A 22,014-nucleotide genomic window follows, 5' to 3' on the forward strand; every position below is an offset into this window, starting at 1 on the left:
TCTCAGACAGCAGCAGCTGTGCACGTGCAACACAAAAATAACTTGTCCTTACATATTTGCTATTCAAAGGACAATGCCAAGCCTCTGAGGATAATCAATTCTGTTTCCTTACCACCCTTATTAAGGTGCATTTTTGATACTGTACTTGTGTTTAATGAACTGTAATGACTACAACAGTGAAATTAGTCTGGTTAACAACAGAACATGACTTAAGAATCCAGGACTCAGAGGAAATCACGGGGTTCTAAATTTCTGTTTTCTATGATTGCAGTCAGGTTACAGATCTAAGGTGAAAAAGTAGAGAAGGTATTTTTAAATCTTTTTCTTAACCAAGCAAAAAAGAAATAAAATATAAAAAACCAGCGGTAATGATCCTAGGTAGTAACAGCCCCTTTATTCCCTTGTGAGTGTTTTGCAAATGCTGGTAGGTCTTACTGTTCTCATTATTTTTCTTACAGATGCCAGTAAATATGGTGCTAGAAAGTGACATGAGTTCAAAGATAAGGAACTCGTCAGTGGCAGAACCAAAAGTAGATTATGTGCTTCTAGACTGTAGATGCAATGTCCAGTCATTGTAGTTTTTTCTTTTAAAATTATTGTTTTAAAAATTTATTTTACATATGCATTGATAAATGAAAAATGTAGATACGGGTTTGGCTTAATGTTTCCATATAAATGTGATACAATTTCACTGACTGAAAGTTTGGCAAGGCTGAACATGGTATTTTCAATTACCTTTACTGTGTTTAATACCCCTCTGGAATGGGCAAGCAGTCTTTTAGAAACTGGAATTTTTGCATATTGGTGTCTCCTCAGCAGAGAATGAGTGTGTGTGTGTATGTGAGAAATGTGCTTAGTGCGATAAATAAATGTTGGATTGGGAGTCACAAAGTCAATGTTTTGATTCAAAATTATGATTCTGCCTTTTGCAATCCTGTTGATAGAGCCAGAAAGTGAAATTTGGTGCCTGTGCCATGTGTATGGTCAGAGAACACACAAACATGGGAACGCTTTGTCTTTCTTTCCTGCAGAGACTGTAACACCTGCCAGCTTGGCATCTGGGTCACAAGAGATGTGTGCCGGGTGAGGGGGGAAGGAGACCCATTAAATGAGGAAATTGGTAATCAAATGACCTTTCATCATTTCAGAACTAGCAGCTTCAGTCTGCTCTTCTGAAATTTCTTCCAAAGAAAATAATATTTTTAAAGATGTTAGGATGAATTCTGTGTTTGGTGTGATCTGCTTGGATGACTGACTGCCTGAGGCACTGGAACATAGCAACTGTTACTTACCTTTGAGATTAACTGTTTATCATTTTATGGATTTAGCTTCTGAATAATTCCTACTTGCTTTCCCCCCCCCTGTACGTTGTAGTAACTGCCTAGGATCCTAGGGGCTATATCTACTGCTTTGTTTTGTATGGAGAATGCAAGAATCATGACATTTTCATTGTGATTAAGAGTTTCCCTTCAGTGATCTCTTCAGCTGTGGTTAAAGGTTTCTGTTTCATGGGACTTGGCTTGTTTTGCTACTGATGGATGTGCTGCCTTTTTTGTAGGAATTGCTTGCTGCAAAGCCCTGTGCCCCACCAGAGGAGGACAGAGCCTTTTGACCTCCTTTGCAGTGGTGCTTTATAGCTCATTGGGGAATTCTGCAGGGGTCTGTATTCTGTGTGTAAATTACACTTAGAAATTATTTCAGTTTTCTCTGTCATTTGTTTAATTTGATAACAGTGGAAGTCAGTTCTGTGTGAGTGCTGAGGGAAGTTCTTTTCTGTCCCATGGATGAAGTCAGTGGTGCATTTCTGCAGTGCTGCTCTTACTACTAGAAAACTGTGCCTTGAGGAGATTCAGGACAGGGTGTGTCTTTCTTAGAAATGGAGCTGAGGAGCCCTGTTATCCCCAATGACATTTGAGTTTGTGGTGTTGTATTTACCAATGTCTTGCTGCCTAAAACCACTGGCAGGTTTTGAAATAGAGTTACGAAAATAAGGCAAAAATGTACAGTGACTTCCTTTCCAAACTAGTCATGGTGAACAAACTGATGAAATAATGATTGTGGGGTTTTTTCTTCACTTTTCACTGTGATACATGGAGGTTTTCTATCAAGTGAATGAAAGGAGCATGGATTATAGCAAACTTTCTGATAGAAGAAAGTGCTTGAGACTTGTGTGTTCCATTTAGGTTTCCCAGCTCACGATGAACGCAGGTTGCATTAGCAAAGAGTAAGATAATCTTAAATTCTTTCTTGTTTTCCCATGGGTAGTGTTTCTAAGGGCCTCCATGGATCCTAGCTAAGTCAGCAGTGCTGCTAGAAGCACACTGATGGATTTTTCAAAATATTTGAGGAATGAGACTTTTAAGACCATTAAAAATTCAGTTGCATTTGTAGCAGACCCAGGAACTGGAAGTACATTACTTCACAGTGCTCTGATGCTGGATTTGAGCTTAGGCTTGGGAAAGTTGTGAACTAAAATGCCTTTAAAACAAAAAGAATCAAACAAACAAGAAAGCTCTCAAGCAGCACAGACAATATGCTTGCTGATTCAAAGGGAAAGTGTGCAATCCTTGTAGAGCAGAACCAGGTAGATTGCCTTGAGTATCATGTAATGGGGGCTGACCGTGTGGCAGAAGAATGTGAGTGTTTCATTCTGTACCAAAAGCACAGGAAGCTACAGGACTGGCAGCTCAGATAAGTAGGAATGATGCCATTTAAATCAAAATAATGTGCAGTAAAAAGTAAGGGTATGAGAAGGAGTTCTCAGTCCATTTTATAGTGATTTAAAATCCACACAGCTTGTCTTAAGTGCTAAAACATGTAAGCAGCAGTTTAATAACATTGAAGGATGAATTTCTTACTTGGTTATGTGGAATGGGATTCTGTAAGAATTACTGTCTGGAAAGTAGTTTCTGAAAGAGCAATAAACAGATTATTTGTCACTTTTCATGCGTAAAATGTAGACTTGCTGATAAACATGCAGATGTGGTGATGAGAAATAGCATGCTAATGTGAGGAGAAGTTAATTCTGAAGCAGATCAACTTAAAATTACCATTTTTGACTGTTGGTGTATCTGGCTGTGTACAGCTTCTGTTGACAGTCTTGTTCTGCTTCCTCTGCACAGCTCTCCTGGGGCTCTGTAGGGAATGATCTTGACCACATTTTTGCTGGTAATGGATTCACTAAAGCTGTCACTTTAAGCTATGGCACTGCCAAGGAAGTTCTTACTTTAGATAAATATGTAGTCATACAGCAACTTTTAAAGCTAATACTCCTCTAAGTATTTGCAACATATCTTTTAGTGCTAGCAGCTCTTGAACTTTGACGAATTTAAAAATATTTGGCCCAAATACATAAGCTTTGAGCTTAAAGCTGTAAGTCATTATTAAAAACGCCCACATCTTGTCTGTGTTATTTCTCCTGTAGTTAGTTTGCACTGGTGCTTAAAACTATTTGCCAAGAAATTACTAAAACTCAAAACTGCTTTGGTGTTCAATGTAAATGAAGAGGTGTGACTTCAGCAAAGGTGATGTGAATATATTCTGGCTTTACAGAAACTGAATTAGGTTATGCATGACTTTGTCCTGCTCTTTGACAGGGCTCTCTGACATCAGTTGTGTGTAAGGGATCTTTCTAATCGTGCATGTGGGCAGTGAAGATGTGTAAGGTGGCCCAATGTATTCGGCCTTAAAAAAAAAAAAAATTGAACTTTTAGATCAGTTGATTTGTATTTAAATGGATTTTCAGTAAAGCTGTTGAATAAGCAGAAGTCTCTGGTGGTGGAAATGCAGGAGGGCAATTGGGTAGTCATGAATTATGCAGTGCAGTTACATGTTTTCAGAAGAAAAAATATTTACATGTTTTAAGGATTTTAATTTCTTGTTCTGCATATGCAGGCTATGATCTTTGTGTTGCTTGATCTCTCCTATTTGACAAACTAGGACTTTTTTTTTTTTGTTTCAAATGGTGTAAAAGAAATACCAACAACAGCATGTTACTTTCACAGAAAAATAGTGCAATTGGCTATTCTATAGCCACTCTAACCTAGTCAGACTTCATGCACGATGCAGCTACAAGGTGCCACACTGGGTTATGGTTACAGTAAGGTGTAAAATACTTGTACAGCTTTTCATCCCTGGGTAGGTCTGTGACTCTTGATGTGCTGAAAGCTGACTAGACCCTCCTGAGTTCAGGCCTGTGCTACAATCAGTGATGTATTTAGTATTAACTTTTGGATGAGCCAGCGGGAGCCATCTTCATGAATAAGCTAGGTGGTTTAACCTGAGAACAGAGTGAAGGATTCAGTTTTTGTGTTTAATTCCAGGGCATTGTGCTGGAACTGGTCACATAATGTTCTGGGAACATGAAGTATATTCAATTCCTCTTAGGAGCTATGAATCAGAATAGTGCTCTCTTCCAGAATTATGACTGACAATATGCCAGCATTCCCTAGAACAAGGCAGAGCATAGATTTTCACTAGACTGGTGGCAATTGCAGCTGTTATAGGAAGTGAGCAGAAATGAAGAGGTATTGAATGGTAATGTAAAGTGTACTGATTTAGAGCAGAGAGGAGGTCATTAAAAAAGTCAGACCCCTCACTGTACACATACCTTTGCACTGCATGTGCAGGAACAGTGTTTGTGCAGTCAGCTTTAACTGCTGGATGCTGTCAAATGCAGCACAAAATTCCATGGCAACTTGCATCACCCTAAATCTACGCTGTGGTTGCCTTGCTCTACCTTCAGAGTAAGGTCCTGTCCACCTCCTTGAGTCAGCTCTGGGTGCTTGTGTAATCACACGCACTAAGCTGTTAGAGACAGCTTATCCATCTCAAAATCAACCCAGCTCCAGTGTGTGAGCAGCTTTCAGGTGGATTAACCCACTGAAGAGCTCACAGCACACAAGAGTTGCTACTACCAGTGCAAGGGAAATGGAGGCAATGTCTCGACAGGGATGAAAAGGATTTAGAGAAGGCTAAGCAGCTGTGGGAAAGTACCTTAATGATTATTAGACTCTTTTGTTCGGAGAGTAGAATAAATTCAGCTTTGTAAGGGGTTTGTATCTCACTGAGGTTCTGAATGATGAGCCCACAAAGAATCTCTGCAACCAGCTCACCCTGGGTTAATGGTGAATGTTGTGATTATGAAAATATATCACGTGAGGGCAAAAAGATCTATCCCTAATCCAGCAAGCCTGGAATCCAAACAGGACAGTCGAGTGGTTTAAGTGAAATAGTGATCAGCCTGGATGTAGGTAAAAGAGATGCTCCTGATGAAAGCAGCACCTCGAGCTATGTGAGATCTGAGAGGCTTCAGCCAGACCTCAGCAAAAGACTGAGGATGTTGTTGAAGGAGAGATGGAACACATTTCTTAAGTGGAGGAAAGATTGCCTTTTCTTACAACTAAGAGGAGAGTCTAGGGAGGAAAGTTCTGCTCAGCTGGAGTAAGTACTACTGGGACAAGTGATGTACAGCAGAGACACAGGTTAGGGTGACATTATTAAAGGTGGCAAGGGGCAAGATAATCAGCAAAAAATGTGGCGTAACTTCTCCTGTTCTCTCAGTACTCTGGGCAAAACAGAACGTTTTAAGGGACTTCTTTCACAATTACTTATTAGCATCTGTAAAAGCAATTTTTAAATACAGTCATGAGAGACATCCAATATAGAGACATCTTAAATCGTACAGAGTGAGGAGTAAGAAGATAATATAAAAGGTTCTCATATTACTTGGAAAGGAAGTGTGTGAAGGGGTTATTTAAATCTCTGATTTTAAGAATTTTGTTGTATAGTACAATCACTCTTTCTCATCTTTTCAGCGGATATATATGAGTAGGTCAAAAGGAAGCCACACCTTTCTTACAAGCACAGGGAACAACTTCAGAAAGGAGGATTGTTTTAAGGCCAAATCAGAATGGTATTGCTGCCAAGTGAAATTTCGCAGTTGGAACCTGTGGAGGGAGGAAGAAGTGTTAATGTGGTAACAGCCAGTGGAATGCACACAGTGTGTATGTAACTTGTCGTTCACAGCTCCAACTCCTCTCCATGCAGAGGAAACAGAATGAAATATTGCCCAGTGTACCTGAAACAGGATGCTCAAAGGGAGGCAGAAAATGGTTCTGACAGGCACTGAGGTGCTGCTTGTCCTGGTCACCCTGAGGAGGATGGGCTGTCTCTGTGGTATGCACCCACTAACTCGTCTGCAGTGCTCGTGCACATTCTGTCTCATTATATTGGCTGGACAAGCAACTGCCAACATGGAAGACCATAGTTTCGAATAAAAACCCCCAAAATTTACTTTTCAAAGAAATTCAGAGTGTTTTTTTAAGCATGAATTTGGAACTGAGTGAGAAGTCAGTGAAATTAAAAAGTGAGGAAGGATAATCACTATGGGTATCTTTTTACAGCCCTTTGATGGCTTTACAGTTCTCTTTTTAGGGTATGCTCACTTTCACAAACAAGATTTCAAACAGATTAGGGAACAGTGTTTTAGATTTGCGTAATGAAATATGGAAGTAAAAGTGTGGAGCATGGAGATACATGGTTTCAGGTTCATCATTGTTCTTGGCTATTTAAAGTCTTACATCAATAATTTAAATTACTGTCAGAGACTTCAATGTAATCAGGTTTTCTCATTAAAAGCACCTGTATCTTTTCTTCTGAAAAGTGGGCAGTCTTGAGTATGACACTCTTAAAATTTTTAAAGTAGGCTTGCAGAGCAAAAATGTGTCTGTGTCCAAAAACCTAGATTGGTTAGTTTATTACATTTGAATTCTTGCAAAGATGTTTTCCCTTAGAGATGTGTACAATAATGATGACTTTGAATTCCTAGATGTATAAATGCATGTGTAAGCATCACTATTGAGTTCTTTAGGAAACAGTGGAGGTTTGTCAGGAAGAGTTCAAGGTTTTGCAGTACAAAGTAGTTTTTGTTGTACAATGCATGTGCTGAAGAATAGCTGTAGCAGACAAGTTGGACCAAAGTGCTCAGTGATAGTGTGACGTGTCACCGCCTGGTGCGAAATGAGTCACTCTCTATAGAAATGCAAAATCACATTATAGAGTCTAGAGTCTTGTACTTTATTCATATATGGACAAGACTGTCCTTTGTCCATGATAATGGATTTCTTCAATATCTGTATGCATCTGATTTAAGTACATAGACAGCATTGCATTGGTGTATGTACCATCTCATGCTAATGACCTGTTTGATTGGTGCCATTTGCCTCCATTTTCTCAGGGTTCAGTATCTTACTCTCTTTTTTGATACTTTTAAAGATTTGATTAAAGACTAAGTACAGTTGTCAAACTGGAGTGGCTGTTTTGTCATGTGTAGAAATACTGGCCTCAGAGCTGTGTTCATTTGGGCTTGCTTCAGAACAACTGTTTATGTTCTGACTGAGCAGTTGAAGTAGGAAAGATAATTTAGTGCTGCTTGGAAGGACCACATTTGAAGTCATCAGAGGACAGTGGGAAATCTTTCCGTGCTGAGAATTGGAACAAGTCCGGAGGAGGCATGAGAGAGAGTTACTGGAGCTCCATGGTTTATGCAATGGCATAGAGATGAAGGCTTTATTTAGGAATATGATTTTTGTTGTTGAAATGTGCCTGGATTTTGCCATAAATTGAATTTATAGGCAAAGAGGAGTAGGTGGCATGTAGGTAACTTGAAAAACTGAGTTTGCCATGATATGGACACAGTTTCTTGAAGGTAGTTCTCAGTGTTTTTGCTGCCTCCAAAGTTCAATAGCTACCAAAGGCATCAAGTGTAAAAGCACTGTGGTTTAGAAGTGCCTTTGTGAAGCCTGTGTTCCTTACTTTTTCATCCCACTGCTGTGGTCAGACAGTTAAAGTGAAAATTGCAGTTAGTGGGTGCACTCAGAAAGGCAGTGTAGTTACCTGGGAAGGATGCCAAGTCTGATAGGGATTTGAAGTTTAAAGCATTTAAGACTTTAGACAATTACAATGTGTCTCAGAATTACAGACCTAGAAACAGGGGTTGTGCCCCATTTCAGCTAGTTTAAGAGCCTGTAGGACTCAGAGGTAAAAGTCTAATTTCAGGATAATGATGTTACTGCAGCAGATTGGCTGGGTAAATTCACAACAAGTTCCATTAATCTCTGGGTGGTCCAGCTCATTTGTGAAGAGACCGTGGGGGAGCAGAGGGGGAAGAGTTGTGTTTGAATTGTTCTTTATTGGAGCAAGTGCTGGGCCACTGCCATTGAGGTGTTCTAGGTGTTCTAGGTCTCTGTGGCTGGAATCAAGTGTCTGCTTTGTGACAGCTGCTCTTCTTTCCTTTAAATGTACAGCACATTTCCTTTCACACTGTTCAGTGGCTAATGTTTCAACTTTGTGCTGGTGGTTAAAAGGAATAAGGAATGTGTGTAATTAGGAAGTGGAGAAAGCTGCTCTATGTTATGGGAAAGAAATAAAAACCACTTTTTACAACTACACTTGAGGGTCCTGCCATAATTATCTGCATATGGTTACTGATTGCTTAATATTTTTCTGTCAAAAAGCTTTGTAAAGAAAATTATGTCAAAACAAATACTGTATGCATTATAAGAGAAGGGACTTAGCCTTTTAGGTTTATTAAGTGGTAGAATATAGTCCTTTAAACTTATTCTGCTACAATTACATTAAACATTCTGTATGCTTCTAGCTCATGTATTTAACATTACCTGGTAGAGCTGTAGGTCTCACCTGAGGCTTAAATCAAAAAGTGTTTTGCTGCTGGCAGGTCTGAAGGCAGGAGGAGACTCAAGTCCCATTTACAAAATGAAGGGTTTAACACATGCTGATGATATTTTGTCTAAGTGACAGATTCCTAATCAAAAGCCTTTACTGTTGCAGGTGATTTAGAACGAAGGTGTATTGAATTTTTTGAGCCTGGCACTCAGTACTTTATAAGCCATTTGGCAAGTGTTCCCAGGCGGTGCAAGTGGTGGTGCTTATCTGTTGTGTTCTTAAGTTCAGGTGTCAGGGCATCTGAGGGAAAGTGGTTTTGCAACTTAAAGGCAGAAGGTCAAATTTAATGAAATGTGGAGTCATAAAGGGTGCCTATCTATGTGATAGGAAGCAAAGATGATAAAAGGTGGGTTTTCAAGGAAAGGTTTATTGCAACCCTCCTTGAAAGCAAAGGTAGTTTTTATCTCTTTCTGGCTGTTTTCTTCCTGCTTCTTTTGTTATTTTCTGTTTCTCAAAATAACAGCAAGTACATTATCTTCTCTGGGCTGTTCTCTACGGTATTTCTGTCCTAGGACTCCTTATTCTTTTAACCTTGAGTTGAAATTATAAGTTACCAGGATAAACCAGTCTTGTACTTTGATAAAAGAACATGAGAGTGTACCAATAAATGACTCCTGAACAGAACATTGAAGAGAGCAAAAGTATATGCATCTCTTGATGGGAACAGAAGAGAGACACTAGCAGGAAAAAGGGAAGGAGGAGCTGGCTTGTGAGCGAGAAAATGTAGGATGGAAAGTTGAATGAATTTTTATCATCTATAGATGATACAGAGTAACTGGTAATACTAAAATGTTTCATTTCCTGCCTAAGTATCATTTCTCTGAACAATTTATCAAGCCACTGCTCCTAACTGTGGGAACATGTTTCTGACATTTATGCAACAAAAATGGAACCACAGCTGAAGATATCTTGGTACCTCTGAATTTGGCTGAGAATTGGAATGAACGTCGTGATTAGACCTTCTGGGAAAAGTGTGTGTGTGTATGAGGCTTGCTCTGGTTTTGAGCAGGCCATACATCCAGCAGAGGTGGAGAGAAGTGTTAGAACCAAATGGAAACTGAAAGAGACCTAAGGCAAAGAGAGGCAAGTGATAATGAAGGGTCAGGCAACACAGAAAAACAAACCAAGTGAAAGCAGTGCTAGTGAAAAGAGACTAAAAGGAAAAGTGCTAAGGTACCAGTGATGAATAAATGAGGAGAAAACAGTATTTCTCAGGGTGCAAGGCTAGCTTAATGTCTCTGTGAGAGAGGAAACTTACAAAGCTTAGTAGAAATACTCAAGACATGGGTGACAGTGACATCTCTGCTCTCCTGTGCTGCAAGGTGAGGTGAGCACGCCCAGAGCACTGCCAGGAGAACCTGGGGCAGGAGGTGAGTGCCTGAACAGAGCTGACTGCCCTGGCACTGAGCTGGGGCTAGTACAGTCAGTGTCAGTGGCAAAGTGATTTCCTTGCTCTACCCTTCCCTCCTTCTTGTTTCAGTTTGTGAGCACTGAGCCAAACTCTTCTCTTTCTCAATCTCAGAGATGCTACCCTAACAGAGCAGGCTTTGTCCTGGTATTTGAACCTGTGGCATTGATTTAACCTTGATAGGACAGAGGAGCATCACTTTTGCTGTCTCTGTCCCAGGGAGGCAAGCAGTGTTTGTACTTCACTCTTGCACAGAAGCTTCAGCAGTCTAAATTGTCACTGGGGCTCTGTCACAGTCTAAATTGTCACTCAGCTGGTAGTGGCTGCTTAGGGAATGCTCTGAATTGCTACATCCCTTCTTGCCAGGGGCATGTTCCATTCCTGCAGCTCTTTTCCAGTGTGTGGACTGTGATGGTTGGTACAGCTTTGACCCACTTCTCACCAGAGGCTCTGAAACTGGGATCCTCAGGCTCAAAGAAGAAATTGTAGAAAACCTCTTTATAGGAATTTAAAGTGCTGATGTTTTGAATAGGACTTGGAATTAAATTATTATGGAGCATTAAATATGCTACCCTTCCAAAAACAGTAGTATCTGCCATGGTTTTCTTTAAAACTTCATTTTTGCAAACTCTGGCACTGGTCATACTGGTGAGAGAAGTGCCAACTTCTCTAAGAGCTAATTTTACAGGTGCAGAAAACTGGGATTGGAGAAGTAAGAAAAGGAGGCATATAGTGGACTCCTGGAAGAAATTAGTGAAAAAAAAAAAGAATGCTGTAAAAATGGGATTTCTGTGTATAATTTAATATTATTACATGTGCCTTTTGGTAGGTAGGATTGCCGTTGCTTTGCAAATAATCATGCAGTGTTTCTTGGAAGAGTTATCTTTTCATTTGCACCGGCAGAGTGCTGCCAAGCCAGGAGCCATCAGTCTGAGCTTTGTTGTGCAAGTCTGCCTTCCTTCTAGAGTATTCGACTTCTTGTGTACTTTTTAAGCATCTAGATTATCTTTGTGAAAAAATTATTTGCTGATTGTCAGAATTCTTAGTCCTGACAATGTCAGGATTCCTGTTTGAAATGTCTTGGGCCATAGTGCTGTGCATCTTGCCATACACATTGTAGTTTGCAAGGAAGTGATGGGTCCAAACATGGACAGGTAACTCCATAGCCAAGCAATAGTTTAAATATTAGCAATTTCTGTAGAGTCCTCTTTGTGATAACTGTAGACCATACACAGAGGCTGCCCCAAACTGTATGTGCCCTATGGCATACTGATGGCTCTATGATTTGCATGTATAGATTGATTAAGAAAATACCCACAACCTATCCAGCAATTATTTTTAAATGCAAATAACAGAAGCCTTTGCTCTGCTGTGCCAGATGAAACTCAAGGACAAAATATTTCTTCAAAAGAAGACATTAAGTTATAGTAATGCAGTAGTAGTAGTTTAGCTGCTCTCAGCTGTTTGTGACTAGAATCTGAAATGAAACAGAGCTCATATCTTGGCAGTGTTGAGTCCTGTGCTTCTCTGATGAGTCTCTTGGGTTAGACTCTTAAGAAGTATTTACATGCCTAGAGATTTAGATAAGCACTTGGTGGGGTGTTCAAAAGCATCCAGGTCTCTAATACCTCTTGGCTTACTTAAGGGAATGTAGGAGTGTGTATGTGCACATGTGCATGTGTGTAAAAGCTGTTGATTAATTCTATTATTTTGAAGAAAAATCCTATAAAATTCAACAGGAAATAGCATTCCAGCCACTAAGTTATTTCACAAATACTGCTATGCTTGTATCTTCTTTTCCTGTGATTTTTTTTGTTTTAGTCTTGTTTTTCATTACTTGCCTGTATTTGTTGAAGCAAAAGAAAAAGTTGTTAATCCTCGGACCTTCTGACCTGCATGGAAAAGAATGTCATTTGACACATCATTTTGCAGAATTTAAGTGATATCACTCAAAATTTGAAAACCTGAAACCATTTATCATATCTATTTTGACATGGAAAATAGAGATAAACTCTTTTCTACAGACTCTGTACAGTAAAATCTCTCTTGCATATATTGTGCATTCATCTCTTAATTTTTGCAACAAAATCTGGAATTGCATTCTCACAATTAATAAATTGCATTCCCATAATAAATAAATTGTGCAGCTCACAATTTGTGTCCCATAAACATAACTTCCCCTTGTTTTGCCTGCTCAGAAATACAGATAGAATATTTTATTTAGTACTGCATTCCTCAGGGCAGATAGTGAAGAACTGGGACTCTGGCATTCTCATTTCAGAGTTAGCAGTTGTTTACTGTGTGGCCAAGGACAAGTCAGTTTAATCCAAATTCAAGTATTTAGTCTTGTAGTTCCTCCCCTACATTAATGTTGTATTAGGAGCCTGGATGTGTGGTTTCAGCCTGGATGTGTGGTTTCAGCCTGTATGAATTTGTTCCCCATGTTTCCTGAAGCATCCAAAGGGCTTAAAGAGTAACTCTTGCTGAGAGCAAAGTCTGGAATCCAGACATGTGGAAAAGCAGCACAAGTAGCAGGGGCTTGCTTTTAATGAGACACTCGAGACCTTTGGAGTGTCACAGAAAGGGTGAAGCTGTCCATTACATCGTGAGGATAAAATATTCTGAAATATGCTAAGACCTTTCAAAGGACGTGATTGCTTAGAGCAAGAGACAGCACCCTTCTCAATGTGCAGACTTCTTTGTAAGTCTAGATTACACAGTCTATATTTACACATACTTTGGCTGGATTTGGTTAATAAGGTTAATTTAAAAGACTGCATGATTGTGTGCAAACTAGATCAGCTGGGAACAGGATTTTGAGTGTTGACTAAGGAACATCAAGTGCCTAGCATTCCTGACCCTACTTAAAATTCTCTTTCTGGCATAGACTTATTTGTAGAACAACTTTAGGTGGTATCAGAGCTAGAATTCAATGTCTGATGTTTCTGTTACTAAAATAATTTAAAAAAAACCTACCCAAACCAAGCCATATGTAATTTTATGCCTAATTCTTGCAAAAAATTACATACAAGAAATACACTAGGAAGAGCACAGGAGTAATATGTGGTAAATTCTTGGTATCACTGTCAAAGAAATGAGATTTTTTTTATAACAGATATAGCAAATATCAAACTGATTAATAAATCTTTCAGTAGGTGTTATTGATTTTCATAAAATGCAGGACCATGTCTGGCATATTGGCCTGTTTTTACAGATGACTTAGTTGTTTAATGCCAGGTACTTCATCTTACCTAATCAATTGTAGACCTTTTCTGAGACCAAGAGGTGTTACTATATCTTTTGCTGCTTTCTTGAGAGATGATGAGTTTCTAAAGCACATGCACAGAATTTTTCAATCTGTCAAGACCTTTAATATAGTCACACCTTGTTTCCTTTTTGTTTTCTTTCTTTGTCTTGAAAAAGCAGGAATCTAAAACTATTTAATGCATCCTGGAGTTCCTGTCAGCAGAAAGAATTGCAGAGATACTGGGAACTGGGAACTCTGGTCAAACACCCGCATCACAGACATTGTGTGCAGATCTTTGTGTGAAGCCCTCATGAGCTTGGTTAAAATGGCTGCCCTTCTGTTTTGAAAAATTTCTGTTGTGATAATCCTCCTACATGGCAGAATCTTGTTTAGACTAGAGGAAATCACGCTGTTTGACTGATAACACTCTAAACTCTTTTCTTCCATCTTTTTTTTGGATTGTTTAAGTCCTTCCTCAAGAAAAGACACATTCCTCAACCAGTAACCCTGTTTGTCATGTTCTTGGGCTCCGTGCCCTTTTCCTTTTTCTTTCATTGGGTTTCCTAAGCAAAGGCTGTTAACTGGATTAAATACATTGACATGTACCCAGGTGTCTTCTGCAGTCCTTATTCATAGAAGTTGGTCTAAGTTAGGAGAGACCACACTAAATGGTACAGCACAACTGTTTATAAAGGAGTTGAAAGCAGCAGAAGTTCTTGTCTGCATAGGTGTGAGTATCTCACACAATCAGTGGCAAAGTGGGTTGGTGGGGGGATTTTGCTGAAAGACATCTTGGATTGTGAGGTTTATCTGGATTGCCTGCTGAAACTCCTCCATCAGTGTGGAGTGCTGTCATTGCTCAGTCTCCCTAGATGTATACACCAGTGCTTGGCAGGGCTTTTTTGATCCCAGAACACATGGATTGCACTATTGGAGCTTCTTTCTGAGCAGAGCTGAGCTGCAGAACTGAGCCTTGGCCAGAGCTGTGCTGCTGCCGCTCGACAGCTGGGCTGTTCATGGATTCCTCCTGGGAGCTGCAGGCAGCCGCTCCGTGTGTCAATGGGCACTTCTCTCTGCAGGAGCACGTGGGGAGTTTTGATGGACTGGGTTCATTCCTGCTGATGCTAGCGGCTAGAGGGGTAAACTGTAGAGGTCTCAGCTGATTGCCTGGCTGGGCTTCTCTGCACTTTGGGTCATACTCAGCTCTAAAGGGTTTGCTCCACGTTAGGAAGTAAATTGAATAATGCTTGGCATAGATCTGCACGGGACCCTTCAACAGTGATGTGCTCAATGCTGAGCTTGTGTTTGTTCCCCTGGCAGCTCCCAGAACATCTCCATGTTGGAAGGAGGTGTTTGGGGGCACCCTTGGATCCCCCTTCCCAGACAAGCCACATTGCAAACACCTTTCTCTTCTGCTCCTCTCTAGGGGGCATATCCTTGTGTAAGTCAGTTCATTTGTCTTCCTAAAAATTGTCATCTGTGATCTTGTTGTCCCTGTTTGCCTGAGAAGTTTCAAGTAATAAAGTAGTGGGTTCATAAATATTAGTGAGGCAGGAATGTTCTTTGTGAAGATAAACACTGTGGCAGTGTTCTCATGCATTTTTTTAACTTTGTTTGTATGATTCAGAGATCTCTTGTTAGAGAAAGTTTGTTTTCCTTCTTGGGAAAAAGGCTCTTGAGATTGATATTTTTGGTATTTTAATTTTGTTGGCTGCAGGGACAAGATTTGCTATTGGGTTCATCAGAAATCCATGAGGAAGTTGCTAGTGTGAGCATAGTCATGAGGTGTCTTTGGAGTACAAGCATGTCCTACATGTTCTTTCTGTTTCTGCTTTAAATATCTGAGAATAGACATCTTCAGTGAAACAATAGGATGTGAATTCCTCTGGCCATGGATGTAGTTTTCTGGAGTTCTGGTTCAGCTGCTTGTTGTAGGTACTGAATTATGGGTGAATCATCCAATTTTATGCAGTACTTCTTTGTTTCCATGAATTTCTGTAGAAGTCTGCTCTGCCATGGGTACTGACAGAATGTTGCTTGAATTTTGTATCCTCAATGTGATTATGATTTTTAATGTGTTCATGTCTCACATAAATTCCAAAATGTTATTATGTTTTATAATTATGTGTGAACCATTACCAAAAGAGAAAGCTGCACTTTCTTAAATACCTGTGTACATGCATTGTTAAATTCAGAGATATTTTATATCACTTATGCAGCCATGGGAGCAATAACAAGTATTTCTTGTCTAAGCAGCTTCTTGCACACCATAATTTTGATTAAATAGCAGTAGAACCCAATTCAGCTGCTTGATTAATTTTTCAAAAAAAAACCCCAGTTCCTGCTGCTGCTGTCAGAAATATTTTCTACCATTTTACCAAATGCTTTGGGGAAATCTGTGCTGCTGTTAGCTGAAAGTTTAGTAGCAGAAAAAGTTACAAAATGCTTCATGTGAAGGTGATGACCCTCTGAGCTTGACAGTGTGAGGGGCTGAGCACTCAGGGCTCCATCCAGAAAAGCACTTCAGCACCTACTGAGGATGAACTAAAATGATTTGCGGGAGGTGAGCCAGAGTGCTCTGTATTTGTGTGACTGAAACATCTGCACTTTGTAGTAGACCCTCTATTTATTTTGGAGGGTAGAATAAATCTTTTTTCTTTAAAGTGCATCAGAGCAAGAGAATTTTTGTTTCCTTTGAAAACACAAGATGCTGAGGTGACTCCAGAGTTCCTGCCATCGTTGAGTGCTCAACCTCTAAAATGTGGGATTTGTATTTTCTCCAAAGCATTAAGATGGAATGAGCTATGTCAGTTCATATAAAAGAAGAGGTCCAAGTACCAGTACACTTTCATAGTTTGGTTTTTTTCTTTGTTGTTGTAGGGGTATTTTAGGAGACAATATCTATTTAGGTATATATTACCATTTTCATTTCCAGATGATTTTGTACCCAAGAGACAAATATTGTGTTTATTTAGTCTTTTGTTTAGCTCTGAATTTGAAAGTGTGCATCTTAGTTTGGCTCCTCAGCGTGGGGCACTGCTTTTTCTTCTGAGCATCCAGACCTTTAGAAAATCTCTAGGAATCAATCACAGGGATGCCCAATATCTGCCCATTCACCTACTTAGTAAAGAAGACCATTCTTTTTTTAAGGAATATTTTTCTGTCATGGTGGCAAGCTTTGTGCAACTGGCTCTGCCAGTATGTATTCCTTTAAATGTTTACTAAGATGTAAGACATTAAGCTGTGTTGTAGGTCAAGATCTTGGTCTGCAATACGTGAACTAGTGGTAACCTTTTTTTTTTCTTGAGTGTAGGAATTAGCAATTCGTATGAAATACAACAATCAGGAAAGAAGAAAAACAAGTAATATGCATAACATTGCAGTAGAACTTGGAAGCACAAAACAGAGAATTACAGATATTTAAGGTTAAACTACTTTGATCTAGAAAAGAGGCTGAAATCTTGGTTTCTAATCTGATAGAGCATTCTGGAAGAGGACAAAGAAGAAAATCTCTCCCTCCCCTCAGGATTTGAATACTGCAAGGAGATTTGACTTTGTCCTGCCAGCCACCTTATTCTTCCCTTTGTTTATTACAGGCTTAAATAAGATCCTTGAGAAAGCTGTTAGTATTGTCACATTGCATTAAACCAAATCAAACACTTACATGGCTGCAGGGAAATTGCTGGAACTTTTAATGATTTATTAAGAGAAGCGTAACTATTGTGTGTTAACCATACTGGAATGTAGGATTTTGTACTAAGTACTGTATTTAAGATGTATTTAATGCATTTTTGCAGTTTGGCCCAGTTCTGTTTTTATGGGAAATGTAGCCATACAGTTACATTATTTCCTGGCTCTCCCTATGTTAACTTTGGGATGAATCTATTCATTTTCCCAGTTGATTGCTTGCTTCCTTTTTAGAGAGAGAGGGAAATAAATTTAAATCTTTTCATAGCCTTGGCTTTTTTGTCAGAATAAAAAAAATCTAGGTTTTGCCTCATGGGTTTGACAGCGTGCATATTTATGACAAATGTAGGAATTTTCTATCCCATTAAAGTTTCAACAGATAATTTCAGCAGCTGGTCCTTCAGAACAAAATAAATGCTGTAACTTTGTAAAGAGTCACTAAAAGCTCTTAAGCCTTTAATAGAATCTGATACCTTTTGTTCAGCCTTTAAATAGCATGGGCTGATTTCCTGGCCAGGTATGTACAAGAGAGCTTTGCTGGGGAGCCACCTCTTTCAGCAGTAGCTGGATAACAACAAAAGGACTGTGATGGTTCAATCCTGGTTAGAGTGTTGCAAAAGAAGGGCAAAACAAGTGAAACAGAAGGTCAGAGCATGTGAGCAAGTACTGGCTGGCGAGAATCCCATTGACTTGTATTATAAAATACCCAGTGGATATATTAAAAAAAAATAGGGTAATTGTTTTGAGAGTTTTATCAGCTCTCTGTTGATCTGGGATATCTTTGGCAGCTTCTTATATTTAGTAACCTTCTATAGTGAAATATGAAAAACTAGTGTAATTCAGTGGATATGATGTACAAAACATTAGTAAAATACAGCATTTTTCTGAAGCTTGTTTGTTATAATCCATATAACGATGGGGAAATGTACTATTCCTGTGCAATAGGGATAAATCTTAATGTTCTTAACATAATTTTTCAGTATTTTTATTTTAAATCTTGAGGTGTTTTTAGTTTAGAGTTTTGGTGAGCCTGTAGATTTTACTTTAAAGTATGGACAGCTCATGTGGTGTGTTCATGAAATCACAGAGTGATAAGGGGCTGTAATGGACCTGAAAGGTCATCCAGTCCCAAAACCCCCTGCCATGGACAGGGATACCTCCCCCTAGACCAGATTACTCAAGGCCTTCTCCAGGTTTTGGACACTGCCAGGGTTGAGGCAATGCTTCATCATAACAAAACACATCAAAGAAAATTACATTATCTGAAAAAAATAGAATAACAAAGAAGTATCATGAGAAAAAAAATTCTCAATATTAGATTTATAGAAAAATCATTTTCTCAGAGAATTTCTTGGAATGTAAACGCCTTAGCAGATAAATATTTAGTCTTTTAAGACTGTAACAAGATTGGAGATTGCATTTTGAGTTGTAGCTGGATATACAGAACAAAAATAGAAATCATAATATCTGGAGGGGTTTCTTTCAAAGCCTGTTTGTTTTATTGCACTTTTCTTTTTTCATGTAAAATCCTACATAAGCCCACCAGAGACTTTCAGATTGTTTATAATACAACGTCATATTTAATTTTTCAATTTTAAAAAGAACAGTAGGATCTAGCAAGAAGTAACAAGCAAGGAGCATTTGTGTACAAACTGCAATGTTTCTTCAGGCAGAAAGGTCTTATATAGAACGTGCACGTTTTCCCATTGAAAGTACTTTGCTATCATGTGTAACTTTAAATGAGAGGTGGTAATACACATGGCTGATTTGAAAGTATTTTCATATTCATAATTAAGCTTTGTTACTTTTTTCTTTCTCTCACTAACTAATACAAGTGTGGTGGAGGGAGTTGAACAGGCACCTGAGAGGAAGAAATCTTCCTATTGCAGAGCTGTTCTCTGAGTGTGGGTTTTGATCCAGAGGAAGGCTAGTTGCTTCACCTAACAGGACTAAAGAAAGGTTTTGGCTTCTGACCTGCAGTGGAACAGTAAAGGGCTGCTGACCCCCCTGGTGGGAGCTGGTTTTTTCACATACATGAATTGTGGCCCTGTCTAGTCAAAGGGTGCTGAATCCATGTTGCCCAGGTTCTGAATTTGGAGGTGAAGGATTCTTCCTGCAGAAGAAATTCCAAGCTCCCTCAGAGTACATGCCTTGTGTGATGGCAGCAGTGCTGTCTTTGGTGAGGTGGCTCGTGAAGCCTGAGAGATATTGCCACGTAACTGCACAGCCCCTCAGCTGGCCTTCCTCTGTGTTCAAAGCATTTTGCAGCTTGATAAAAAGCATGTAAATGATGCTCAGCAAATAGTCAGGGAACTAAAACTCAGCAGCTGTCTCCTTTGTGCATCCATTTTCAATAATTAATTGGATATCCTGTGACTTTTAATTGTGACAATGGTGATGCTGGTTTTACTACTCCTAAATTCAGTATGATCAGAACAAAAGCTTTTTTGTTCCTAAATGTGAGACTAGAACAGCTATTCCAAATTATGCCAATATGAAATAATAGAGATGTAAAATTTAATTATAACCATTAGAACTTTATACCAGTTTTTACTGTTGGTAGCTCAGATAGCTTAGAGACTTTAAGGAATCATTTTTTATGGAGCGTTGTTTTAAAAAGGCTGTTAGAGCTCAGGGTAAATACCATTGAAGAAGTGTGTCCTTGGGCTACAAATTGCAGTATTGCTAATGTTTGCATAGAACTGGGAAAGTGTTCTAACAATTTTTTTTTCTTATGATCAGTGTTTTTTCCCCAGGTGTAGGTGTGTGTTAGGTTGTCTTCAGAGTCTGTGTGAAACAGTGTCTGCAGATCCCCTGGCTGGCTCTGAGGAGCTGTGTCCACAAGTCACTGTAAAATAGATTTAGAATTTTATTGTTAATTGCACTTTCACAGTCAAGTAATCACGTTACTTCATTAGGTCTATTTTTCATCATCATGTAAATGGATTCTCTATAATGGGACAGCTATGGGCTGCTACTGAATGTGGGTTTTGCAACTTAAGCCTGAGAAAGGTAATTCCCCCACTGCACTCAGCCTTTGAAAAGGGTTTTGGGAAACCACAGATCTCTTCCTTGCCTGCTGGAGAAAGAAGACATGTGTGAGGCTGTGGAAAATGGCATTGATTATTTTTGGAATTAACAGTGCACGGAAAGAAGACAGAAACTGTTATTGTGGAGGAGCTGCAGAACTCCTGGCAGGAATTCCTGCTTTTCATGCAGCCTTGTCATGTACCTTTCTCCGTCTGCTCAAGGACTCCTCAGACATTCCTGCAGGGACCAGGGCAGTGTCCTGCTCCACGTGTAACCTCAGGTCACTTCTCTGCTGTCATGTCTTACAGCAGCAAGATGATGACCCACAGGAGCTCACTAGTACTTGGGCTTTTCCATCTGTTTTATCTGCTTTTGAGCTTGTTCTGTCAGTGCTCTGGAAGAGAAATGATCCTGACAAGTGTGTGTGCTGCTTGGCATATTAAGCATGAAGATTGTGAGCGCTGCTCTAAGACCAATAGAAATAATTAGCTGTACGTCTCTCTTTGAACTCACATTTTCCCTTAAGCAGGAGTGTTCTCTCTGTGGTAGCAGTGATATTGATGCAAGGTCAGCCACTGCTGAGCTCCCAGCTCTGCTTCATCAGCTCCTTGCTGCTTTTTGGCAGGGCAGTGTCCTCCCCCCACACCTGTGCCGTGCAGGCAGTGGCCGAGAACAGGGAACCATTGCGCTGCTGGGAGCCCTGACCCATTTTCAGGTTATGCAAGTCCCCAAGGCCCTTCTAATTCAGTAAGATGAATTCCTTTTTAGAAGGTGCTGAGGACAAAGAAAACACTTTATTTGGGACAGGTTTGGGGACCAGCAGCAGTCAGGCAGCTAGACCTGGATTTTACATTATGCTGTTACAGTTTCAGTGATAAAAGCCAATTAAAACAGAGAACTGTTAGGCATTTTGGAAGGAATTGAATGCTGAATATGTGTTAGATCACTGTAGTAGTGGAGGGATGCTTTCAAAGGCTGTTTCACACTGGGTGAGGATCTGGCTTTCTTTTCATGTTGTCACAGTGCAGGTACCATGCACTGCAAGAAGCAGATGGCTGAGTTCTGCTCAGTGGCTTCTTCCTGGCCATGATGTACTCAGTGAGGACCACAGTAGGTCTGACAGCCTGGAGTTCTCACTCCAAAGTTGGTTAACTTTAGGCCTTTTCAGAAGGTTTACTGAAATCAATCTGAAACTGGTGCTTTGAGTTTTTGAAGAGCACCTGGCATTCTTGTTTTGGTCCTAAAGGTGCTCAGTCTCACAGGTGAGTCACAGTGAAGCATTTTCACGAGTGCGTTCCTTTCACAGAATTGCACACAACTCCAGCAGCAGCAATGGGAGTTACATCCCTGAACCTGCTGGCACACAGGAGGCACTCAGAAGTACAAAGCTGCAGAGACACACTTGAAAAGGTTACTGTGGATTTACCTGCAGTCAGACTCTGGTCCCTGTGCTGAAATCTGCAGTGTAGGTCATGCCTGTAGAGTGCAAACTCTTCAAGCATGAGAAACCATTTTTTTTTTGTTTGATTGTTCTGAATTGGTATCAGGTACCCTTGTCTCTCTTGAAGGGAGTGCTTTATTTCCAAGACTGTTTGCTTTTGTCCTGCACAGTTACCTCAAATGGATGCTGGCTATTTTCTAATCTGGAGTAAATTCTTGTAACTCTCAGAGATATTTATTCTGTAATTAAATAGCAATACCTTTTTTTGTGTAATAAATTTATCTTTTTACAGCTATTCAGTGAAAAAATAAGTGGAGCAGAAGGAACAAAGTTAGATGAGGAATTTCAAGAGATGGAAAGGGTAAGAGAAGTCACATTATGTTTTTCAATATTAAGCTATTGCAGAATCAAAAATATTTCATGTTTCAAGTGATTGAATGGTATTGTAGATTTACC

The 22,014-nt window shown here is 39.6% G+C and overlaps 1 protein-coding gene across 5 annotated transcripts in view; it reads left to right on the plus strand.

The window, feature by feature from the left end:
* Positions 1-22,014, plus strand: part of SH3GL3 (SH3 domain containing GRB2 like 3, endophilin A3) — a 55,700-nt gene that overhangs the window by 19,181 nt on the left and 14,505 nt on the right. For all 5 annotated transcript variants that reach the window (XM_038147082.1, XM_038147081.1, XM_038147079.1 and 2 more), the window contains one exon: positions 21,851-21,919. In XM_038147082.1, coding sequence (XP_038003010.1) covers positions 21,911-21,919 — 9 coding nt within the window. In that variant the 5' untranslated portion in view covers positions 21,851-21,910. The remainder of the gene's footprint in view (positions 1-21,850; positions 21,920-22,014) is intronic.

The sequence above is a fragment of the Motacilla alba genome, chromosome 10 (assembly GCF_015832195.1).
Source record: "Motacilla alba alba isolate MOTALB_02 chromosome 10, Motacilla_alba_V1.0_pri, whole genome shotgun sequence".
NCBI classification, from domain to species: domain Eukaryota; kingdom Metazoa; phylum Chordata; class Aves; order Passeriformes; family Motacillidae; genus Motacilla; species Motacilla alba.